Source organism: Gallus gallus, chromosome 14, assembly GCF_016699485.2.
Source record: "Gallus gallus isolate bGalGal1 chromosome 14, bGalGal1.mat.broiler.GRCg7b, whole genome shotgun sequence".
Classification (NCBI taxonomy): domain Eukaryota; kingdom Metazoa; phylum Chordata; class Aves; order Galliformes; family Phasianidae; genus Gallus; species Gallus gallus.
This window is the reverse complement of record NC_052545.1, coordinates 7,718,135-7,735,634: the sequence shown is the minus strand read 5'-3', so window position 1 is coordinate 7,735,634 and position 17,500 is coordinate 7,718,135. Positions and strand designations below refer to the sequence as shown.

General features: G+C 41.6%; 2 protein-coding genes and 1 long non-coding RNA gene across 9 annotated transcripts in view; 1 reads left to right on the top strand and 2 right to left on the bottom strand.

Annotated features, from left to right (window-relative positions):
* Positions 1 to 7,755, bottom strand: part of PM5 (nodal modulator 1) — a 25,406-nt gene extending 17,651 nt beyond the window's left edge. For 2 of the 3 annotated variants that reach the window (XM_046900836.1, XM_004945285.5), the window contains exons 1-11: positions 7,080 to 7,230; positions 6,581 to 6,670; positions 5,388 to 5,433; positions 4,869 to 4,969; positions 4,639 to 4,745; positions 4,387 to 4,459; positions 3,710 to 3,862; positions 2,393 to 2,530; positions 1,541 to 1,630; positions 818 to 923; positions 225 to 375 (exon numbers count right to left, since the gene is read on the bottom strand). In XM_046900836.1, coding sequence (XP_046756792.1) covers positions 225 to 375; positions 818 to 923; positions 1,541 to 1,630; positions 2,393 to 2,530; positions 3,710 to 3,862; positions 4,387 to 4,459; positions 4,639 to 4,745; positions 4,869 to 4,969; positions 5,388 to 5,433; positions 6,581 to 6,670; positions 7,080 to 7,208 — 1,184 coding nt within the window. In that variant the 5' untranslated portion in view covers positions 7,209 to 7,230. Of the gene's footprint in view, positions 1 to 224; positions 376 to 817; positions 924 to 1,540; positions 1,631 to 2,392; positions 2,531 to 3,709; positions 3,863 to 4,386; positions 4,460 to 4,638; positions 4,746 to 4,868; positions 4,970 to 5,387; positions 5,434 to 6,580; positions 6,671 to 7,079; positions 7,231 to 7,508 lie in introns of those variants that run through there. The other variant, XM_046900837.1, reaches the window with a different exon arrangement.
* ABCC6 (ATP binding cassette subfamily C member 6) overlaps positions 7,532 to 17,500 on the top strand; it is a 25,449-nt gene continuing 15,480 nt past the window's right edge. For 4 of the 5 annotated variants that reach the window (XM_015294219.4, XM_015294220.4, XM_015294218.4 and 1 more), the window contains exons 1-12: positions 7,578 to 7,798; positions 8,477 to 8,653; positions 9,018 to 9,143; positions 9,765 to 9,902; positions 10,511 to 10,636; positions 11,188 to 11,249; positions 11,912 to 12,043; positions 12,792 to 13,004; positions 13,846 to 14,023; positions 14,449 to 14,610; positions 16,243 to 16,335; positions 16,899 to 17,102. In XM_015294219.4, the coding sequence (XP_015149705.3) occupies positions 7,748 to 7,798; positions 8,477 to 8,653; positions 9,018 to 9,143; positions 9,765 to 9,902; positions 10,511 to 10,636; positions 11,188 to 11,249; positions 11,912 to 12,043; positions 12,792 to 13,004; positions 13,846 to 14,023; positions 14,449 to 14,610; positions 16,243 to 16,335; positions 16,899 to 17,102 (1,662 nt within the window). In that variant the 5' untranslated portion in view covers positions 7,578 to 7,747. Of the gene's footprint in view, positions 7,799 to 8,476; positions 8,654 to 9,017; positions 9,144 to 9,764; positions 9,903 to 10,510; positions 10,637 to 11,187; positions 11,250 to 11,911; positions 12,044 to 12,791; positions 13,005 to 13,845; positions 14,024 to 14,448; positions 14,611 to 16,242; positions 16,336 to 16,898; positions 17,103 to 17,500 lie in introns of all 5 variants that reach the window. The other variant, NM_001252080.5, reaches the window with a different exon arrangement.
* On the bottom strand, positions 9,659 to 12,026 carry LOC121106797. The gene is made up of 2 exons (XR_006931486.1): positions 11,888 to 12,026; positions 9,659 to 11,245 (listed from the first exon to the last, which is right to left on the bottom strand). It is a non-coding gene; the product is annotated as an uncharacterized LOC121106797 (long non-coding RNA).

Below are 17,500 nucleotides of genomic sequence, written 5' to 3'. Positions count from 1 at the left end.
TTATTAAAAGGGCGCTCTCTAAGGCATAAACAGTACTGAGCAAAACTCTGTGGATAAAACATAATTTTGCACTTACGCTGTCCTATTTCCCTTGAATTTCTTGAGCAACATTTAACTCCTAACAAACAACAGTGCACCAGATCAGGCATGACATGAGAAAGGACTGCCCCCTCTGAAGACACTGTCCATGTACCAATTTACATTTTCATGACACTGGCACTTACCCTGTTGCAATGATGTCTGCTAGCTGAGGGGTATTTGGTGCAATCTTCACTGTGATAGTATCAAAGAAGAGATGCTCTTTCCTGGCATGAATTGTGTATGTACCTGTTGTTATGTTCTCAAGACGGAAAGATCCATCAGCTTTTGTTTTTACTGGAAGAAAATAAAGTGAAGAGTTAAAAAAAGCAGAGCATGTTTTCACTGTCTATCTTTATGGGTCAAAAGCACCAAAGGGCATTCATTGCTTTAGACTACTTTTAATTTAAACTGCACAACAATGAAACACTATTACGTTTCTTAAGAGATGAATCTTCATTTCTGTATTGCAAAGCAACACTCCTAATTTGGTGAATGTTCAAAGGAAATTATAAGACATTCTCTACTACAAAACAAATGAACAGTTAATACTCTCATCTAAGGCAGAAAATATACAAAATTACTCAACTGTATGAAAATCACTGTAATATTACAAATAAATTATGAAAAAAGAAGTGTATTATCATGAAGGTTTAATTCCATTGCATACCCTACTACTCATGTACTTGAGCTTATTAAACACTTCCCTGTAGCAACACAGACCGAGATCACTGTATACCTTTAATCTGATTGTTTAACGTCACAGTGGCATCAGCAACCCCTTCTCCTTCAGGACCATTCAACACTCTGCCTGTGACAGAGAAACCCATCACATGGAAAACAGGCTGAAATGGAAAAGGAAGTTAACGTTAATCTTTACCCAGCAAAAGCATTCACATGTCTACAGCAGTCAATATGGACTGCTATTCACCTCACACACATAAAAGAAATCAATTTCTAGATGTAGGGAAAAAAAAATCACCAGGATAATCACAATGAAAGTATGCATCTAACTCAAGGCTAACTGTCCCACTAAGGGAAAGAACCAATCCTCAAGCTATCTGTATCGGTACCGTTCAGAAGGCTCAAATCATACATCATAATGATATTACTCAAGAAATTCTGCAAACCATACAAACTTCCAAGTCCTTCTTGAAAAGATGACAATGTGAATGAGTAAAGTTAATCAATTGGAAAAGTTATTGCCTGTTTGTAACACAGACAGGAAAGTGAACACAGTAGACAGCTTTTCCCTGTTTTGTTTCCTCCTAATGAAAGGTACAAGCATAGGAAATAAAGCATAATGCCACATATTGTCGCCTGCCTGCTTGGCAAGAGGCTGTATGTAACAAATCTCTTTAAGCTTCTTCCAAAGAAGTTTTTCCACAGCTCATCTGCTTTCTGTTAACATCAGTTACACTTTTACAGGAATGAATGGCACAAACAAGATGATTTCTCTTACCTCAATTTGTAAGCTGTCATGTTCTACAAAGAAGTCCAATCTAGATGGCGCAACATCAAAGGTAATTCTTTCTCCTCTGTAGAATGGTATCTGAAAGGAGAACACATTGCTTTGACTCCTAAGAAGCCATGACATCAGAACTCCTTTCCTTTACCATTTTCCACATTCTTATCACTAAAAGACACCTCTATGAACGGCCAAATGGGCTGCAAACCTGTTGGAAAAATAACTCAGAGTAACAGAGACAGAAATAAAGGCAGTACTTCAAGAATGTCTGATGGATACATATGGGACTATATGAAAAAACAGAAGAATAACCCTCCACTCAGAAGGCACTTGGTACTTGTGTGAGAGCTTACAGAGAGTTTATATAAGACAATATATGATCACTAGAGGATTAAAGGAATGAGACAAGCTTGGATCCCACTTCTGGCTCACACAGGTTGAGGCTGCAAGACCATCACTGTAGGCATCACACAGACAACAACGCTCTCATCACGCTTCCTGGACATAAATGAAGAGAATGAACAAAAAGAAAACAGGGAATTTAAAGGATGTGGGATAGCCACAGCCAGCTGAAGCTTTCAGCCTTCCATCAGTCCCTAGGGGTGGTTCTGTGAGTGGCCAATGTATTCAGGTAATGTATAACCAAGTCCTTCCTCAGAAATCACACCACAGAGTTGTAACACAGCAATTTATTTCCCTTCCAAATGCTTTATGTTGGATTCTCCTTTTCCAGTTACTTGACCCTATTAAAAATATTTCAACTAATTCTGTTTTAGTAGCTATAAAATTATACATAAGCTAGCTAAGAAAGCAAAAGTTAACAACTCAATGGATAAGCAAACATACCACAGTGTATTTTCCACTTGGAAGGGAAAGAAAGCTGAAAGATCCATCTTCTTTTGATACAACATTACACAAATAGGAGAGAGACTCATCTCGTGACTGGAATCCATCCACAGGAGAAACATTGCAGCCCACAACATCCTGTGACAATAAATGAGAGAACACAGAAAATAATTCAGGGACATGTAAGACTCAAAATGGTATACTGAGAATGAAGGATGGGAAATACAAAAACCATTTTAAAGACGGTTTGACAGCGCAGCTTACAATTCTTGCATAGGTAAAAGAGAAAAAGCAACCAATATCTAACTTCATGATAACGAGGACAGAAAACAGGGAAACTCAACATCCCCCAGTACCCTAGAACTGCACTGCATTTCTTAACATTAACTGATTTTAGTTCTGAGGACAAAGTTATTTTTACAGAACAGAGCTCTACTCTGTATATTAAACCACAGTACACCACCAAATGTTCCACAGTCTTTTCATAAATAACACACTTTTAAGGTGGTAACAGAACCTGTTGATCTTTGATTTCATATCACGATGGCAAAAAAGTGATTCAGATCAGATTCCCTTATGTTGAAGGGAAATTACAGCATTACAGCTACTGTGTAGTGAAATTCAAAGTTTGTTTGGCAATAACTTCAGTCTTTTTCCAGAAGCTGATCTTTCGCAACAGTGGACTGTAATCCTCATGAGGGAACATATTTACCAAACAACATTCAATATGCAAAAAGATGCAAGTGAAAAAGTGCTGCCTTAGAACTGTAGCCCTTTACCTTACTGACCCACAGTGGATACACAGAGCAATAATATGCTGAGAACCACTTTTTTTTTTTTTTTTTTTTTTTTTGCATTTGTTGCCTGCTTCAGCTCAAGTCTTAGTTTTCTACACCCCTGAACAACCTGAGCACTGAAACCCAATTGCTAGAAAACAATACTGGAAAGAGATCAGAAGAGTTGAAGTTAAAATAAACTTCTAATTTCATGTGTCTGAAAAATACAAAGACCTTAAGCCTCAATGTTGCCAACTTCTAAACAGATAGCTATTGTGTTACACGAGTGTGTAATTCCATTCAAATCATGTGAAAATTGAACACATACACAAATGTTGTATTACAAGGGCCTTGTTACAAAATGAAAACAAATAAACAAATACAAAAACACAGCTGGAAAGGTTGTGCAGTTTATGTCTTCTATAAGCCAAGCTCAAGATGAACAGAGGTAAGTAGCAGGGCACTACAAGTACACAAACCTATTTAGCTGTTTTCCACTTATCTCCATACTTGTACTGAAAAGGTTCTGAAACACCATTACCTCTTTGGTCACTGAGGAGGAGAAAAGCAGGAACATGACCCCTTTCATTGGTTCTCCATCACTCCTTACCGACCCAGACACGTTGTAGCCGGCAACAATCAGAGGGCTAGCAGCGTAAGCATTAGAACTGGTCACCCGTACCACTGTGTTTGACTGAAATACCAAAGCACGTACGTTTGCATCAGAACTAGATAGTAAATCTTGTTCACAGCACTAAATAACAAACAGAGGCTAAGTATTCAACATGAGACATAGAAGAACCCAGAATAGCAGTACTCAAAGAGAATCCACCAGCTATTCAAAACAGAAGGATGCTAAAGCTGTTTTGCAGTCACATCTTGGTGTTTTTACTGTTTCACTGATTCAGGAATTGCTCAGGACTTCAAAGCTCAGAAAGCAAACAATCTGAGAGGAAAGGATTAAAGCATCTGCTATAACCTCCAATTTCCTACAGAAGTATAGGGTTAGAAAACGTAAAGCAGGAGCTCATTACCAGTCCTCCCCCAGCTGGTTCCACTAGCTCCAAATTAGGCCTGCACCAGGCAATTTCTTGCCAGCCTCAGAAAAATTTAGGAAAATTGCATTAACCACTCACACAAACTTGCTCACAGAGCTGATAAAGTCTAGACAATATACCCTCACTAAACATGTCTGTCAGAACTTTTTTAGGCTCTAACCTCTTTCAGCATCCAGGTGGGATGAGATGCAAAGATTTCATATTCGCCAGGAAGCACTTTAAAGAAAGCAAACCTGTAAAGCAAGAAAAAGGTGATGCTGCTTAAGAGTCCTTAACATCTGTTTACAGAAAAGCAATTCATATTCTTTGTGTGTTTCAGAACTTCTATAATCCCAATCAATATGGCAGAATAGAAAGAATCTTGTGTAAACAAACAGATGAGGCATGCACACGTGCATATTCCCACACTCACTTTCCTCCAGGTTGGGTAACAGTGGCTTGTAAGTTTACATCGCTGCCAGCATTTCGCAGTACAACCTGGACTCCAGCAGGACCTAACGACTGACCTTTGCTAAGAACCTGTCAAAATGAAGAGAAAACAGTGCACATGTGGATAAAAATAACTAGCAGAGTTAAAGTAGAACGTCTTTCTGAAGGTAGAATTAACATAAGACAGAATAAATAAATATAAAGGAGTCTAACCTTTCCATTCACAGAAAACCCTGTGAACACAAAGTTAATATCGCCTCCCTTTGTGCAAATGTCATTAATGCCATCTACATGGATGTCTACACTGGTCGGTTCTAGAGGGGAAAAACAATGAAACAGCATGGCAGTTAGCAACAAAGGAATCCACAGATACTCTATTTCAGCTTTACAAAACTCTTCCAGAAACGCACTGGCTCAAGCACACTAGTTGGGCTCTGGAAGCCTAATCTTAGCCAACTACCCACAAATTCTGATGCTGAAAATCCTTCCCCCTCTCATTAAAGACATTTTTATGAAAAACACACATTATTTCTTATCAGTTCATGTGATACTTCGTCAGTATCCTTACAGCTCTATTTTTCTACTGTACAGTCAGTATATTTATTAAAACCAAATAGGGTTTCTGTCTTTTGAATAGCATGTGATTTTCCCTGCCAACTGCAAGCTAGTAGTAGTTGAAGTCCCACACTGCAAATACAGTGTCCTATTTTAAGAAGAGATATGAACACTTACCAAAACTCCATCCCAGAGGAGGCTCAATTTTAAGAATGAAATCCCCCTAAAAATATATTAAAAAAGCAATAACAGATTTCACTGATCTGAATTCAATTTAACTGGAGAACGAAAAAAAAAGTCAGAATACAAGCACCATGCTGCAGAGAGTAACACAAGACTCAAGAGCCCCATTCTCTTCTCCTTCCACCTACTATTATGCTGTGTTCAAAGAAGCAGCGGAATCTACCCAGACAATCTGCCAAGTTGAGCTTGCGTCCTGACAGCTAAGTGCAAGAATTAAGTAGCATCACATTTATACTGCATCTACATCAAACCTGGCTCATGCACAAGCTGTTCAGTGTTAGAAAGTTTTCAAATCTCTCTACCTGCCTCAACAGATGTGTTCTAAATCTGCCTTTAGTGATCCCACTGGGTGGTTCTACTCAAACATTCTGCCCAAACATGAGATAACAAAATTCCAATCCTACTAAAAGCGCTGTGCCAAAAAGGCATTAATCTGCACAGAGATCCTCTTTAAATCAGCAGACACCACACAGGTTTTGAAGTTTGGCCATTAAAAGGCCCTGAGACCTAAGAATGAAAGCAATGAGATAAGATGTGTCTTATGTCCTCACATTTGAAGGGAAGGATTTATTTCCAAAACACAAGTTAACCAATTCTTTACAAGAGCAAAACACTCAGATCACTTGAGGGCAGCTTGTATCTAATTTGAACGTAAATATTTTTCCAGTCCAAACAAACACCAAAATCTTGCTACATTCTAAGCTTCCAATTTTGTTATTTTAGAGCCACTGAAGTTCTTTTCAATTCAGTCATATCAAAACAGATACAGCAGATTTACTGCTGTTGCTTCTGGCAGATAAGTGAAAGTTTAATCTGTACTCAGACCACCAGGACCTATACTTCTCTTTCAGCATTCGTACAGCTGTGAGCTGTAATGACAGCTCCTCACACTGCAGACACCTGGTGTCGTGCACAGCACCACAGCTGAAGCTACCTGGCTTCCTCACCACACTACCAATGAGAAACTGAATAACTGTATGACAGACAGAAAACAAAAAGAAGGGAAGTTGGATCCAAGTGTAACAAAGCTATGCACTGATCCAAATGCCTCGCAACGCGTGCTGTTCTGATGAGAGCAGCTCGTGCCTTCGCTGCAGAAGAGACACTGCAGTATTTTGGTTTCTTACCTTATCATAGAGGGGAATCATGAAATACCCGTTGTTTGGAGCACAGTCTGTTTGGTATTTGAGAGTACCATGCTTTGTGTACAACTTAATCTATAAAACAAAATAAAATAACACGAAGAGATATTTTAAGAAATGTGATCAAAAGTGGAACCAGGCGTTCTCCAACCAAGTGCTTTTACACAGCAGAGGGTGCGCGTCCCCCAGCGGCAATGGAGGTAACAGGGCAAAGGTTTACTGCAGGACTACGCTCTGCCAGGGGACCCGCGGCACAGAGCTCAGCTCCGGGCTCGGGAGAAATCAGCGAGCGCTTAAATGAGAAGCGCCTCAAGCAAGCCCAGAGCTGCGGCAGTCGGGGCACGGGGCCCATCCAGCTGTCAGCCCGCCGGGCCGCACGTCCGCAGCTCGGGAGGGGAAGGGGCAGTGGGAGGCAGCGCTGCACGCGGCGGTGCGCGGGGGTCCCGCGGTGCGGCGCTGCGAGAGGGGCGGCGACGGCGCCCACCTCGATGAGGGAGTAGTTGATCTCCACGTCGGACTTGACGAAGCCGCCGCAGCCCACCACGATGTCCTCGGAGCCCCGCACCAAGGCGCAGCACAGCGCGCAGCCCAGCACGGCCACCCAGGCCCGCATGCCGCCAACACCGACCTGACTCAGCGCCGCGCTGCCGGAAGGGCCGGACGGGGCGCGGCGGGACCGGTGCTGCCCTCTGCCGGCCCGGAGGCCCCGCTGCCCGCCAACACCTCCGCCCCCATCCCGCAGCGGGGCCGTGGCGAGCAGCGCCCGAAGGCAGCGGGATGTCCCCGCGTGCACTCCGTGGGCCGGGGCCGTGGCGGTGAAGCCCGCGACTCAGAGCGCCGCCGCTTCCGGGCCGCACAAACCCAAGCGCCTCCCTGAGAGCCCCGGCCGCGGCCCCTCAAGCCTGAACTGTACCTCCGCCTCCTGCCCCCGCGGCCAGTGACGTCCCCTTCACCCTCTGGAGCGCCCGGCCGGACTTTGCTCGCTACCCCGGCGCGCAGCTCCCCTCGCTCCAGGCGGCACGGGGCTCTCCGCCGTTTTCCCCTCAGGACGCGGCTTTCCCGCCCGCGCTGAGGCGCCGTCGCGGGCACCCCGTGGCACCGGGCGTCGGGGCAGACGGGCGCGGGGCCGCTCGGCGCGATTCTGCGGGCGCCATGGCGGCGGGCCGGCTGTGCGGCTCCCGGGAGGGCTCGGCCGGGCTGTGGGTGAGTGAGGGCCCCGCCGGCGGCCTGGGCAGCGCTGACTCGAGCTGGAGCCCAGCCCCGGCCCGGCGCTGCCACGCGGACCTGTTTTACCAAAGCAACGACAGCGATCCAACTACCCCGCCTTCTTTGCCAGAATTGCTGCGGGCCGAGCTTTCTGCCGGGCTGCCCAAGCTTCGGCATCAGACTGATCGCCCCCGGTCAGAGAAGTTATTATTGGATTGTAAAGACAGCTGGGGAAATGCAGTTGTGATGCAGTTGATGATCCAGGACACTTCTCCTTATCTTTTGCACCAGCTGTTCTCTACTGACCGTTCCCAAATGCTAATAATCTTTTTGATTCCAAAATTATTTTTTCTCACTCCACATTCAGTAACTCAAATCTCCTCTTTCTCTCTTTTTTTTCCTCCTTAGTTCTGATAGATGATTCATTTTCTCTGGCACTTTTCAATCCTTTTTTTTTCCTCTTTCCATTTCCATTCCCTGCAGAATGCTGCTGATCCCTCTCCTGTGGCATCTTCTCCAGCAGCACTCTCTGTTGCCAAATGCTCTTCACACTTGAAACTCTACATCAAGTTTCTTTAACATCATCTCAGTTGGACTGTGAGCAATTTGCATTGGCTGGTGAAATTCTGCATACATTAGCATTACTGTTTCGCTTCTGTGTTGGTTCTGTGACAGGACTGGAACCAGACGTGGTACACTGACAGCCCAAGATTTACCTGGTGCTTTGAGAACACAGTCCTTTCTTGGATACCCTGTGCCTATCTGTGGATCTGTTTTCCCTTCTACTACTTGTATCTTCAACACAAAAACAAAGGCTACATCAGGATGTCTCACATCTTCAAAATCAAAATGGTAAAAGTGGAGGATGGGATTTGATCCTAACGTTACTGCAACTTTGATGCATAATTTAATTTTTATAAATCATTAACTCTTTTCTGATGATCCATCTCTGTGTTTGTATTGACATTTATTCACTCAGGTAAAAGTCACATCAGTACAAATCAAGTAAATCTTTATGAATAACTACTGTGAGATCTTTTCCCTTGTAGCTCCACAGTTTCCTGCTGCTTCCCATAATGCTCTCTGCCTCAAACCTGCTCTGTTAGTCTTCAGTCTCACAGCCCAGCCTTCTTGGAGCAGTCATTTCAGTAGGCTGGCCTAGCCTACTTCATTCTTTTTACTTCATTCCAACGTGTTTTTGCTGTCTCTGCCCCAGGTCCTTGGATTCCTCCTGGTAATACTGTGTTTTTCTAATGTCTTCTTTGTACTATGGGAAATAAGCCAAGGAATCCCTCGGCCTCCAGCATTCTTCATTAGCCCTGCAGTGTTGGGGATCACAATGGTAATTCTTCTTTTGTCCTGTCTGTGTGTGGCCCAGCTTAGCCCTGTGGGGACACTTCTGGTATTTCCCATGTTTTTTAGTGTCTTTGAGCACAAAGATAGCTGATGGGGAATACAAGGCTGGAGTAATGCTCTGTGAGTTTTTGCTGCATGAAGCAGCAGGGGATAAGAGTTGAGACAGCTACATTACATGGCTCTGTGGGTTGCGTATACCTCACAAGAGCCAAAGCAGCAATAATATTTAGAAGGAGGTTCTATAACAACAGGACAAGATCCAGTTTCCCACAGCCACAGTATGTTAGTTAGAATGGTTGTCACTTAATGAATGAGATGGGATTTTTTTTTTTGACTAAGTGCCTATCCTCCCCTTCTGTCATGGCACCTTCATAGCCTAGAGCCTTCCAGCCTGTTGGCCCAGTTGTGGTTTTATTACTTGCTCTTTCAGTAGTGACATTCTGCAGTGCAAACTGCTCATAATACATTCAGTTTTAGCCTTAAAATAAGCATCTTGAAATATTTGGGCAAGAAACTGATTTTGCTTTATTGTGTCCATTAACTTGATAGTAATGTTTGGCATTTCACTACCAGCTATTTACCTGGAGGTATTTCTGCTTCCTCACAGATCCTCGCCATGTTCCTTACCCAAGTAGAAAGAATGATGGGCATCCAGTCTTCAGGCATCATGTTGATTTACTGGCTGCTCACATTCTTGTCTGCACTTGTGATGTTTAGTTCCAAAATCCAACGTGGCCTGGAAAGAGTAAGTGAAATCATGTATCTTTAACATGAAAGGGTATGAAGGCTCTGAACAATATGGTTCTTTTTGCCTCATTGATAGCAAGGTGAAGAACTGAATTCCTTTCTTAATGTCTGTGCTGAGAAAAATGATCAGTGACTCTGATCTGTACTCATGTTATCCCTTTCAGTACAGACAGAGCATGGTTTTCTGAGTGTTCATCAGATTTCACATATGAATAAAAGCAAATGAATGTAAACGCTGTTACATTCTGTCAGTGACTTATTCCACTATGTGAGCACAACCTATGCACTGAAACACCACAAGTTCTCTGAACAATTATGCAATGTAGACATCTGACTTAAGTATGCTGTGAAGTCTCATGATAAAGCATTACTATAAATGATAAATGAGTCCATTATTCAGCAGTTTCTGGTGTTCCAGTTCTAGCAGTTACCTATTTCAATAGCTACACAACTATAATTTAAATAAATGCAAGTACAAAAAATAAACGCCATGCTTCAAACAAAAACTCAGAGCTTATGGCTTGTAGCGTACGGAGAAGCCATCTTTTCCCACTGATTTCATGTGAAGAATTTTTACCACATTCTCAGCAGTATTCTGTTTCTTAGGGGTTCTTGGAAGACTTTTTCCACCATGTTGCCACTTACCTTTATGCTAGCCTGGTGCTTGGTGAACTTGTGTTATTCTGCTTAGTTGATCACCCTCCCTTCTTCTCTAAAGCTGTCAACAGTTCTGTAAGTATAATGTAGCTTTTCATAATGCTTTGCTTCACTGCTCAAGCAAGTTTAAAGTTCTGGGGGTACACAGGAACATGATTATCTGGGAGATGCAAAATACATCATTCTGTATAAAGGCCAATGGTATTAAAAGGTAACCAGCAGATCTGGGGATAACAACTCCGTCTCTCTCTCTGTGTTTTGAAAAACTAGTGACCTATCCACACTCTTGCTTGTTTTCATTGAAACCAGCATATAGGGCTTATTTTGCTTCTGCGTGGCCTTCAGTAAATCAGTACATTCCTCTATCGGAGGTACACGTATGGCAGAATTATGTGCTTCAGAAAGTAACTGTCTTTGGATATGAAGGATGGTATTTGGAGACATTATTCGAAGTCTAATTCTCCAAAGTCCCATTGATCCCTCACAATACACTTAGGCTGTCAGAGGCAAGGAGTGGGGGCTAGGTAGCCTTTTGTTTGTTTCTCTCGGAAAAGCGCAGAAGGGATATCATATGACATGTTCCCTTTTCTCCATATAAATATCATCCATGTTTTTCCTCCCATCAGAATCAGTGTCCAGAAGCCAGCAGCTCTTTTCTGTCCAAAATCACATACTGGTGGTTCTCTGGGTAAGAAAACACAGAAAAGACATGGGTTTGCTATAATATCAGGATAAAAAAAACAAAAAACAAAAAAAACCAACCAACCAAACAAAAAAACCCACAGCATAAGAGAGGGTGTAGATGAGAAGCAGTTGAAACATCTCTGCTCTGCTCGCAGGTTAACTTATGTAGTGAGGTTTTAAATTCCTTCTCTGGGGACTTGAGGCGTTCTCACAAGATCCAATTATAAAATTGAGCTTATTTTTCTCAAAGTAGTTTAAAACACGAATTTGTGATTCCAGATAATTCCTCACTTCTAGCTACCTGTCCAGAGATTACATACCTTGGACCTTATGTCAGCTATGGTAATGCCTCCTCTGTTTCACTTAGCCACAGATAAAGTTAAAAAGAACTTTGTCCCCCTCTGCCCGAGACCCAACTGTCAGTATCAACTAAAATTAGAATTAGGGCTTACTTGCAAATAATAATTATGCTGACAGAAGACAGCATAGGGATTTGAAGTAAAACAGCTGTTCCTAAATATTCATATGTATTCAGGGGAAGGATATTCCTAAGTAGTATTTACAGAATTCACTGTGGAGCCCTAAATTAAGGCCCATCTGTTTTGAAAATATTACATGCACAACAAATACTTCTGTGCTTACTTAATGGCTGTCTGTGTTTTCCAGGCTTGTCTGGAAAGGCTGTCGGCAGTCTTTGGGGGTGGATGATCTGTGGTCAGTGAGGAAAGAGGACTCCTCTGAAGAAATTGTTGCCTGGGCTGAGAGGGAGTGGAAGAAGTATAACAACAGAACAAAGCAGTGAGTACTTAATCTAGAAAGCGTGTCATGGATTCTGCTGGGCAGCTTCTCCCTCCTTTAGATGCTATAAACAAATATGCCCGCAGGGGCTGATATGCCATCTCTGAACAGACTTGAAGCTCCTCCATTCCCCACAGAGGGATAGACCACAAAATCATAGAATCATTTTGAGTTGGAAGGGACCTTTAAAGGTCATTTAGTCCAACTCCCCTGGAACAAAAAGGGACATCTCCAGTTAGATCAGGTTGCTCAGAGCCCAGTCCAGCCTGAGCTTGAATGTCTCCAGGTACAAGACTTCCACCACAGTAGCCAAACAGTACATGTTCAGGTTCTCTGTGTGAGCTTTGCTGGTGCTTCCAACACAGATAGAAGCATCCTGTCCATCTAGACAAAGGAATGTTTGAAAAATTCAATGCTACTGAATTATCTGTCTATTAAACAAGAAGAAAAATATAGTTACTCAGATTTTATGTCAACTGTTACAAAAACATGGGAGTCTTCTCTATTCAGTGTGTAAACAGTGAGGGGTTTTTTCTTTGCAAAACCTAAGTGTTGAAATACGCTGGACAACATCTTTTAATTCCTAGAAGCTTGGTTCTGTAGTTTTTTTTAATGAGAGGGATCGTTTTTTGAACTGCATTTTTACTGGACATGGCATGAGATCCAGTCTGAGAGATTTAATTTTTTGAAAACATAGGATGCATTTTTTTTCAGTTACAGCTAGCTTTTCCATTGTTTCTTTCTTTAGAAAAATGGAGTCTGCTACTTTTAAAAAGAGTTGGAAAATTGGAACTGATACTGCAGAAGCTGAAGAGACAGAGGTTCTACTGCAGTCAGAGCACAGTCAGAGTGGGCCACTGCTACAAGCATTTTGGAGCATGTTTGGAATCTATTTCCTACTGAGCACCCTCTGCTTAGTTATCTGTGATGTCTTCTTGTTCTCCATCCCAAAGATACTGAGGTATGTGCCTATTTAGAATTTATTTCCCAAAGGAAACACCACATGTATAAGACTGCTGCATGCATGAGCTCACCCAGAGAAATATATGTCAGCACTCACAGAAGTAGATAAACAGACTCTTAGCCTTTGCAGTCTCTGATTGCTGTTGAAAGGAGCTGGATTACCATCTATGCTAAGCCCACAGTCAAATCAGTGTTACTTTCTAGAGCTGTGTACATTTTCTTTACTGCTATGTGGAAAGGACCAGTTGCCCTACGGTTTGTGACAACTTTGCTCTAACAGGAGTAAGCATTATTTGGTAGTTCTGTGTACTGCATACATTGCACAGGCTGTCAGCAGTTTGCTGTAGACTCATGGCTCTATGTTCCTTGACTAATTATAAAGCATATAGCTGAGCATCCTACACATCTTAAGTAGCATCTTCAGTTAGTTGGTGGTTACGCTTTGTGGATTATGTTGGTACAACACAAACCTGCATTGCAATATATTTTCAAGGGCAGAAACACTTCTCAGTCATCAATTTCAATGACTTCCTTAGATTCTCACTCCTTATTTGCATATATCTGACAAATTCACAGAATCCAGGAGCCATCTTTCACATAGAAAAATCACATCTCAGAAGATGCTGAGATAGATCAGAGATTACTTCAAAACCAAGAGTGGCTAAATGTCAAAAAACAAGATATTGCAGACACAGGATACCTAGCAGTTTTCCCATCTCTTCTACTATTTTACTGACAAAGGTCAGCTAGAGAATACAGAAAAATCGCTGGTGTTACTTTATTTCTGACATTGAATCATTTCTACATAGATTAATCAATATTGTGCTCCTGTCTTGCAGCCTTTTCCTTGAGTTCATTGAAGACCAAGAAGCCCCTAGCTGGCATGGTTATTTCTATGCCTTCATTCTGGTTCTTTTAGCTTGCCTCCAGACTCTATTTGAACAACGATATATGTACATGTGTCTTGTTCTGGGTCTGAGACTGAAAACTGCAGTAACAGGGCTTGTATACAGGAAGGTGAGTCTGTAAGCTTCCTTTTCAACTTCATTTTTTTTCTAGCCTAACCTTAGTAATTGTGATGTTGTTACATTGTTCTCAACAATATCAGGGAATATGTTATTAGAGATTTACTTCTAGAATGTAATTCTGTGCTATATTTATCTCCGAACAGTGTGTGAGGTATTTTACTGTTTTTTTTTTTTCAGATCTTATCTGTGAAGGGAAGGACAAGAAAAGGAAAGAGAAGCTTTGTTATGCTGTAGATTATAGTTGGGAAAGGGAGTAAATTTTTCATCCTCAAGTGAAGTCACATATTTCAGGCATCAGCACATTTTCAGTATCTAGGATTTGACCTTTTTTTGTCTTTATAAGGAAAAGAAAGTTCTTTGATTTTTGGATCAAAGCTGTTGTCTGACTTATACTTCCTTCTCTACCCTGTTTAGATCCTAACCATGTCAAATGCATCAAGGAAAGCAGTAACAGTAGGTGAAATTGTTAATCTGGTATCTGTTGATGTCCAGAAGCTAATGGATCTCATTATCTATTTTAATGGAACGTGGCTTGCTCCTATTCGGATTATCATCTGCTTTGTCTTCTTGTGGCAGGTAAAATATGATGACAGTACATAGCAATCGATTTCCATTCTAGCTATCAAAGGAAAAAAGAGTTTTTAAAATTCATCTTAAGAGTTTTGCTGGTCTGAACAACCTGAAATTGCCATGCTTTTCTTAGCTGTGTAGCATGGAAAATTGACTTCTATTGTCAGAAGTTATTTTTGTTAGTATAGAGTCTTTACAGAGTCTCTTCCTGATCCTTATCTATCTTCCTACCTGTATATTCAGTATATTCAGTCTCTTTTAGAGAAAAAAATTGTGATTAAAATTTTTCTGAGCTGGCTGATAAACTTCTACCTGCGATTTTCCTTTGCCTGCTCTCATTCCAGTCAAAATGTAGTGGCCCACTGCAAGCTCTAGGTCCAGTCGCAGCTCTTCTGCATAGTAACATAAAGAAAAATGGTCAATAGTAACAACTTGATATACTTCATCCTGAAGGTTTGTTATCATAAGATCACTGAAAGAAATGGAAGCAAAGTTATATGACATTCAAAGAGTATTGAATATGCTGAATTCCATAGATATCAAGGAGTTTTGCAAGGACAGAGCAAAACCCGAATTAGAATAAACGATGCTAATCTGAAAGATCCCTTTTTCCTCTAATTCAATGTATGGTATTTTCTCAGTAGGATAAGGTCATATTTCTTCGCCTGTTTTTGGCAGCATGCAGAGTGGAAGTAGAGTACTACTACAGAGTGGCAGTAGAGACAATTTCTAAGAGCGTTCCAGAGGCCTTTGAGACCTTCCTCTGCTAGGTAGGATGGACTAGTGCTCAGTGCCTGAGGAGTACCATGACCCTGGAAAGTAAATTGGTAGCCATGGTATAAGCAGTTGAAAGTCCATCAGCCCTTTCTAGTGATGTTGCCAAGCTGAACATGCTTGTATATACTTTGAGTTATGTGAGAGTTTTCAGTGGCAACCTGCAGATTGCTTTAAGTTTTTCTGTTATTTAAAAGTAATTAACACTTTGTTTGCTAGTGTTTATAGACCACTGTGTAAGGAATACATTTGTCTGTCTGTATACCAGCACTCACATTTCTAGCAAATGCAAGCTGTCTGCAGAGATGTGACTAAACTACAAGAAACAAGCTCTCTGTTTTGGTGTGCGAGTTACGAACTCAAGAGCTGTCCAAGAGTATGTGGCACTGTACTCAATGACTGCCCTTTAATCTCACTAGTTATTATAAATTCAGGCAAACTTAGTTATTTATGTTGCAAGAATAGTTTGTTTTCTAAACAAACCCTGTTTCTGTTTGGTGTCACTTCCATATGCCAGCTACAAGATGTCCTCCTTAATAATTCCAAGAGCAGGTGGGAAGCAAATGACTTGAACCACCAAGCGTGCTTCTGGATCTTTCTCAGCACTAATCCAGTTCCTAAAAGGAAAGCAAATAAATTCAGCAGAGTATGATGACAGGAGTTACCCTGCTTGGAGAATTAACATCCCACAGTGTTTACGCAGCTCAACTCCCAAGAAGGGCAAAGGCTGGACTAGAGAAAAGCCTTAGACTTCAGGGATGTTAATCATAGGTTTCAAAGAAGGAATGCAAACAAGAGGGAATGGAGGACTGTCATTTCTAGTAAAAACATAAGTTCCTACATTTTCCTTTTCTCTCCTGGCAGCTCCTTGGGCCATCAGCCTTGGCTTCAATTGCTGTATTCCTTTTTCTTTTGCCTCTGAATTTTATGATCACCAAGAAGAGGAGTCATTTCCAGGTACATTTTGCTTCATAAAAATGAAGTTTTTTGCTAACATGAATTATGCTAGGATTCAGCTTTACAATCTAAGTTAAAGGCCACCATGCTCTCCTAGGGAAGGATTACATGTAACCCAGGGCTACAGAAAAAATCGAAGGCTGATGAGTACAATAGGCGAGTTGTTAAGCTATGCACTGGTGGGTATCACTGTCATTTGGTTTTAAGTGATGGGCTAATATATATTATTCACAATGGCTACGTCTCTCTAAAGTAACCTAGGAGAATTCAAAGCCTACAAAGTTACTTGAGGTTTAGAGCAAGCTCATCTGCTTTTTACTTCTTTTACTTTGTGTTTGCTGACCTTTTCTGGTTTTGTATGTATTGCCAGTAAAAACAATGCTCTAAAGAAGAAAAGCAAAATGTCTCCCAGCCTCAAAGATTTACAAGCAAGAGTATACACAGTTCAACTGCAGGGAAATTTATTCAGAGCTCATAGGCAGGATTAAGGTGTGGTTTATTTTTTCAGAATAATTGCACAGTTATATATTCAATCTATTAAATAGCAAAACTCATTATTACAGGAGGCCCAGATGAAGCATAAAGATGAGCGGGCCACACTTACCAATGCCATTCTTAGTGACATTAAAGTAATCAAGCTCTACGGTTGGGAAAAAACTTTCATGGAGAAAGTACATGCTATCCGGAAGCAAGAACTTCAGGCACTAAAAAGATCTCAGATTCTCTTTTCAGCATCTCTAGCTTCTTTCCATTCATCAACTTTCCTGGTGAGTGGTTCATCTTCCTACACAAAACATACACTGTTACTTCCACTTCTCTTTGTGATACTGTCTGGACAGTTTTTTCCTGTTGGACTGATAAAGATAATATCTGTGTGGAGCAGCTGGTGGTCTCACAGGAGGAGCTGAGCCCCAGTCAATCAGCCACACAGACTTTTACTGTCCGAACAGTTCTGTGAACATATCACCTTGTCTCGTGATGTGCTCCAAGCAGATGAAGCCTGCTTTGTAAAAACCACCTGGAGACCTCCAGCTACACAGAGCTCATAATGCAGTCAGTACCAGCACAAGACACTTTTGCTTATACTGTTGCTGGCCAGCCATACATGCTTTTAATGGAAGATGGCCATGTTCTCATCTTACTGCAATTGCAGCGCCAAAACTTC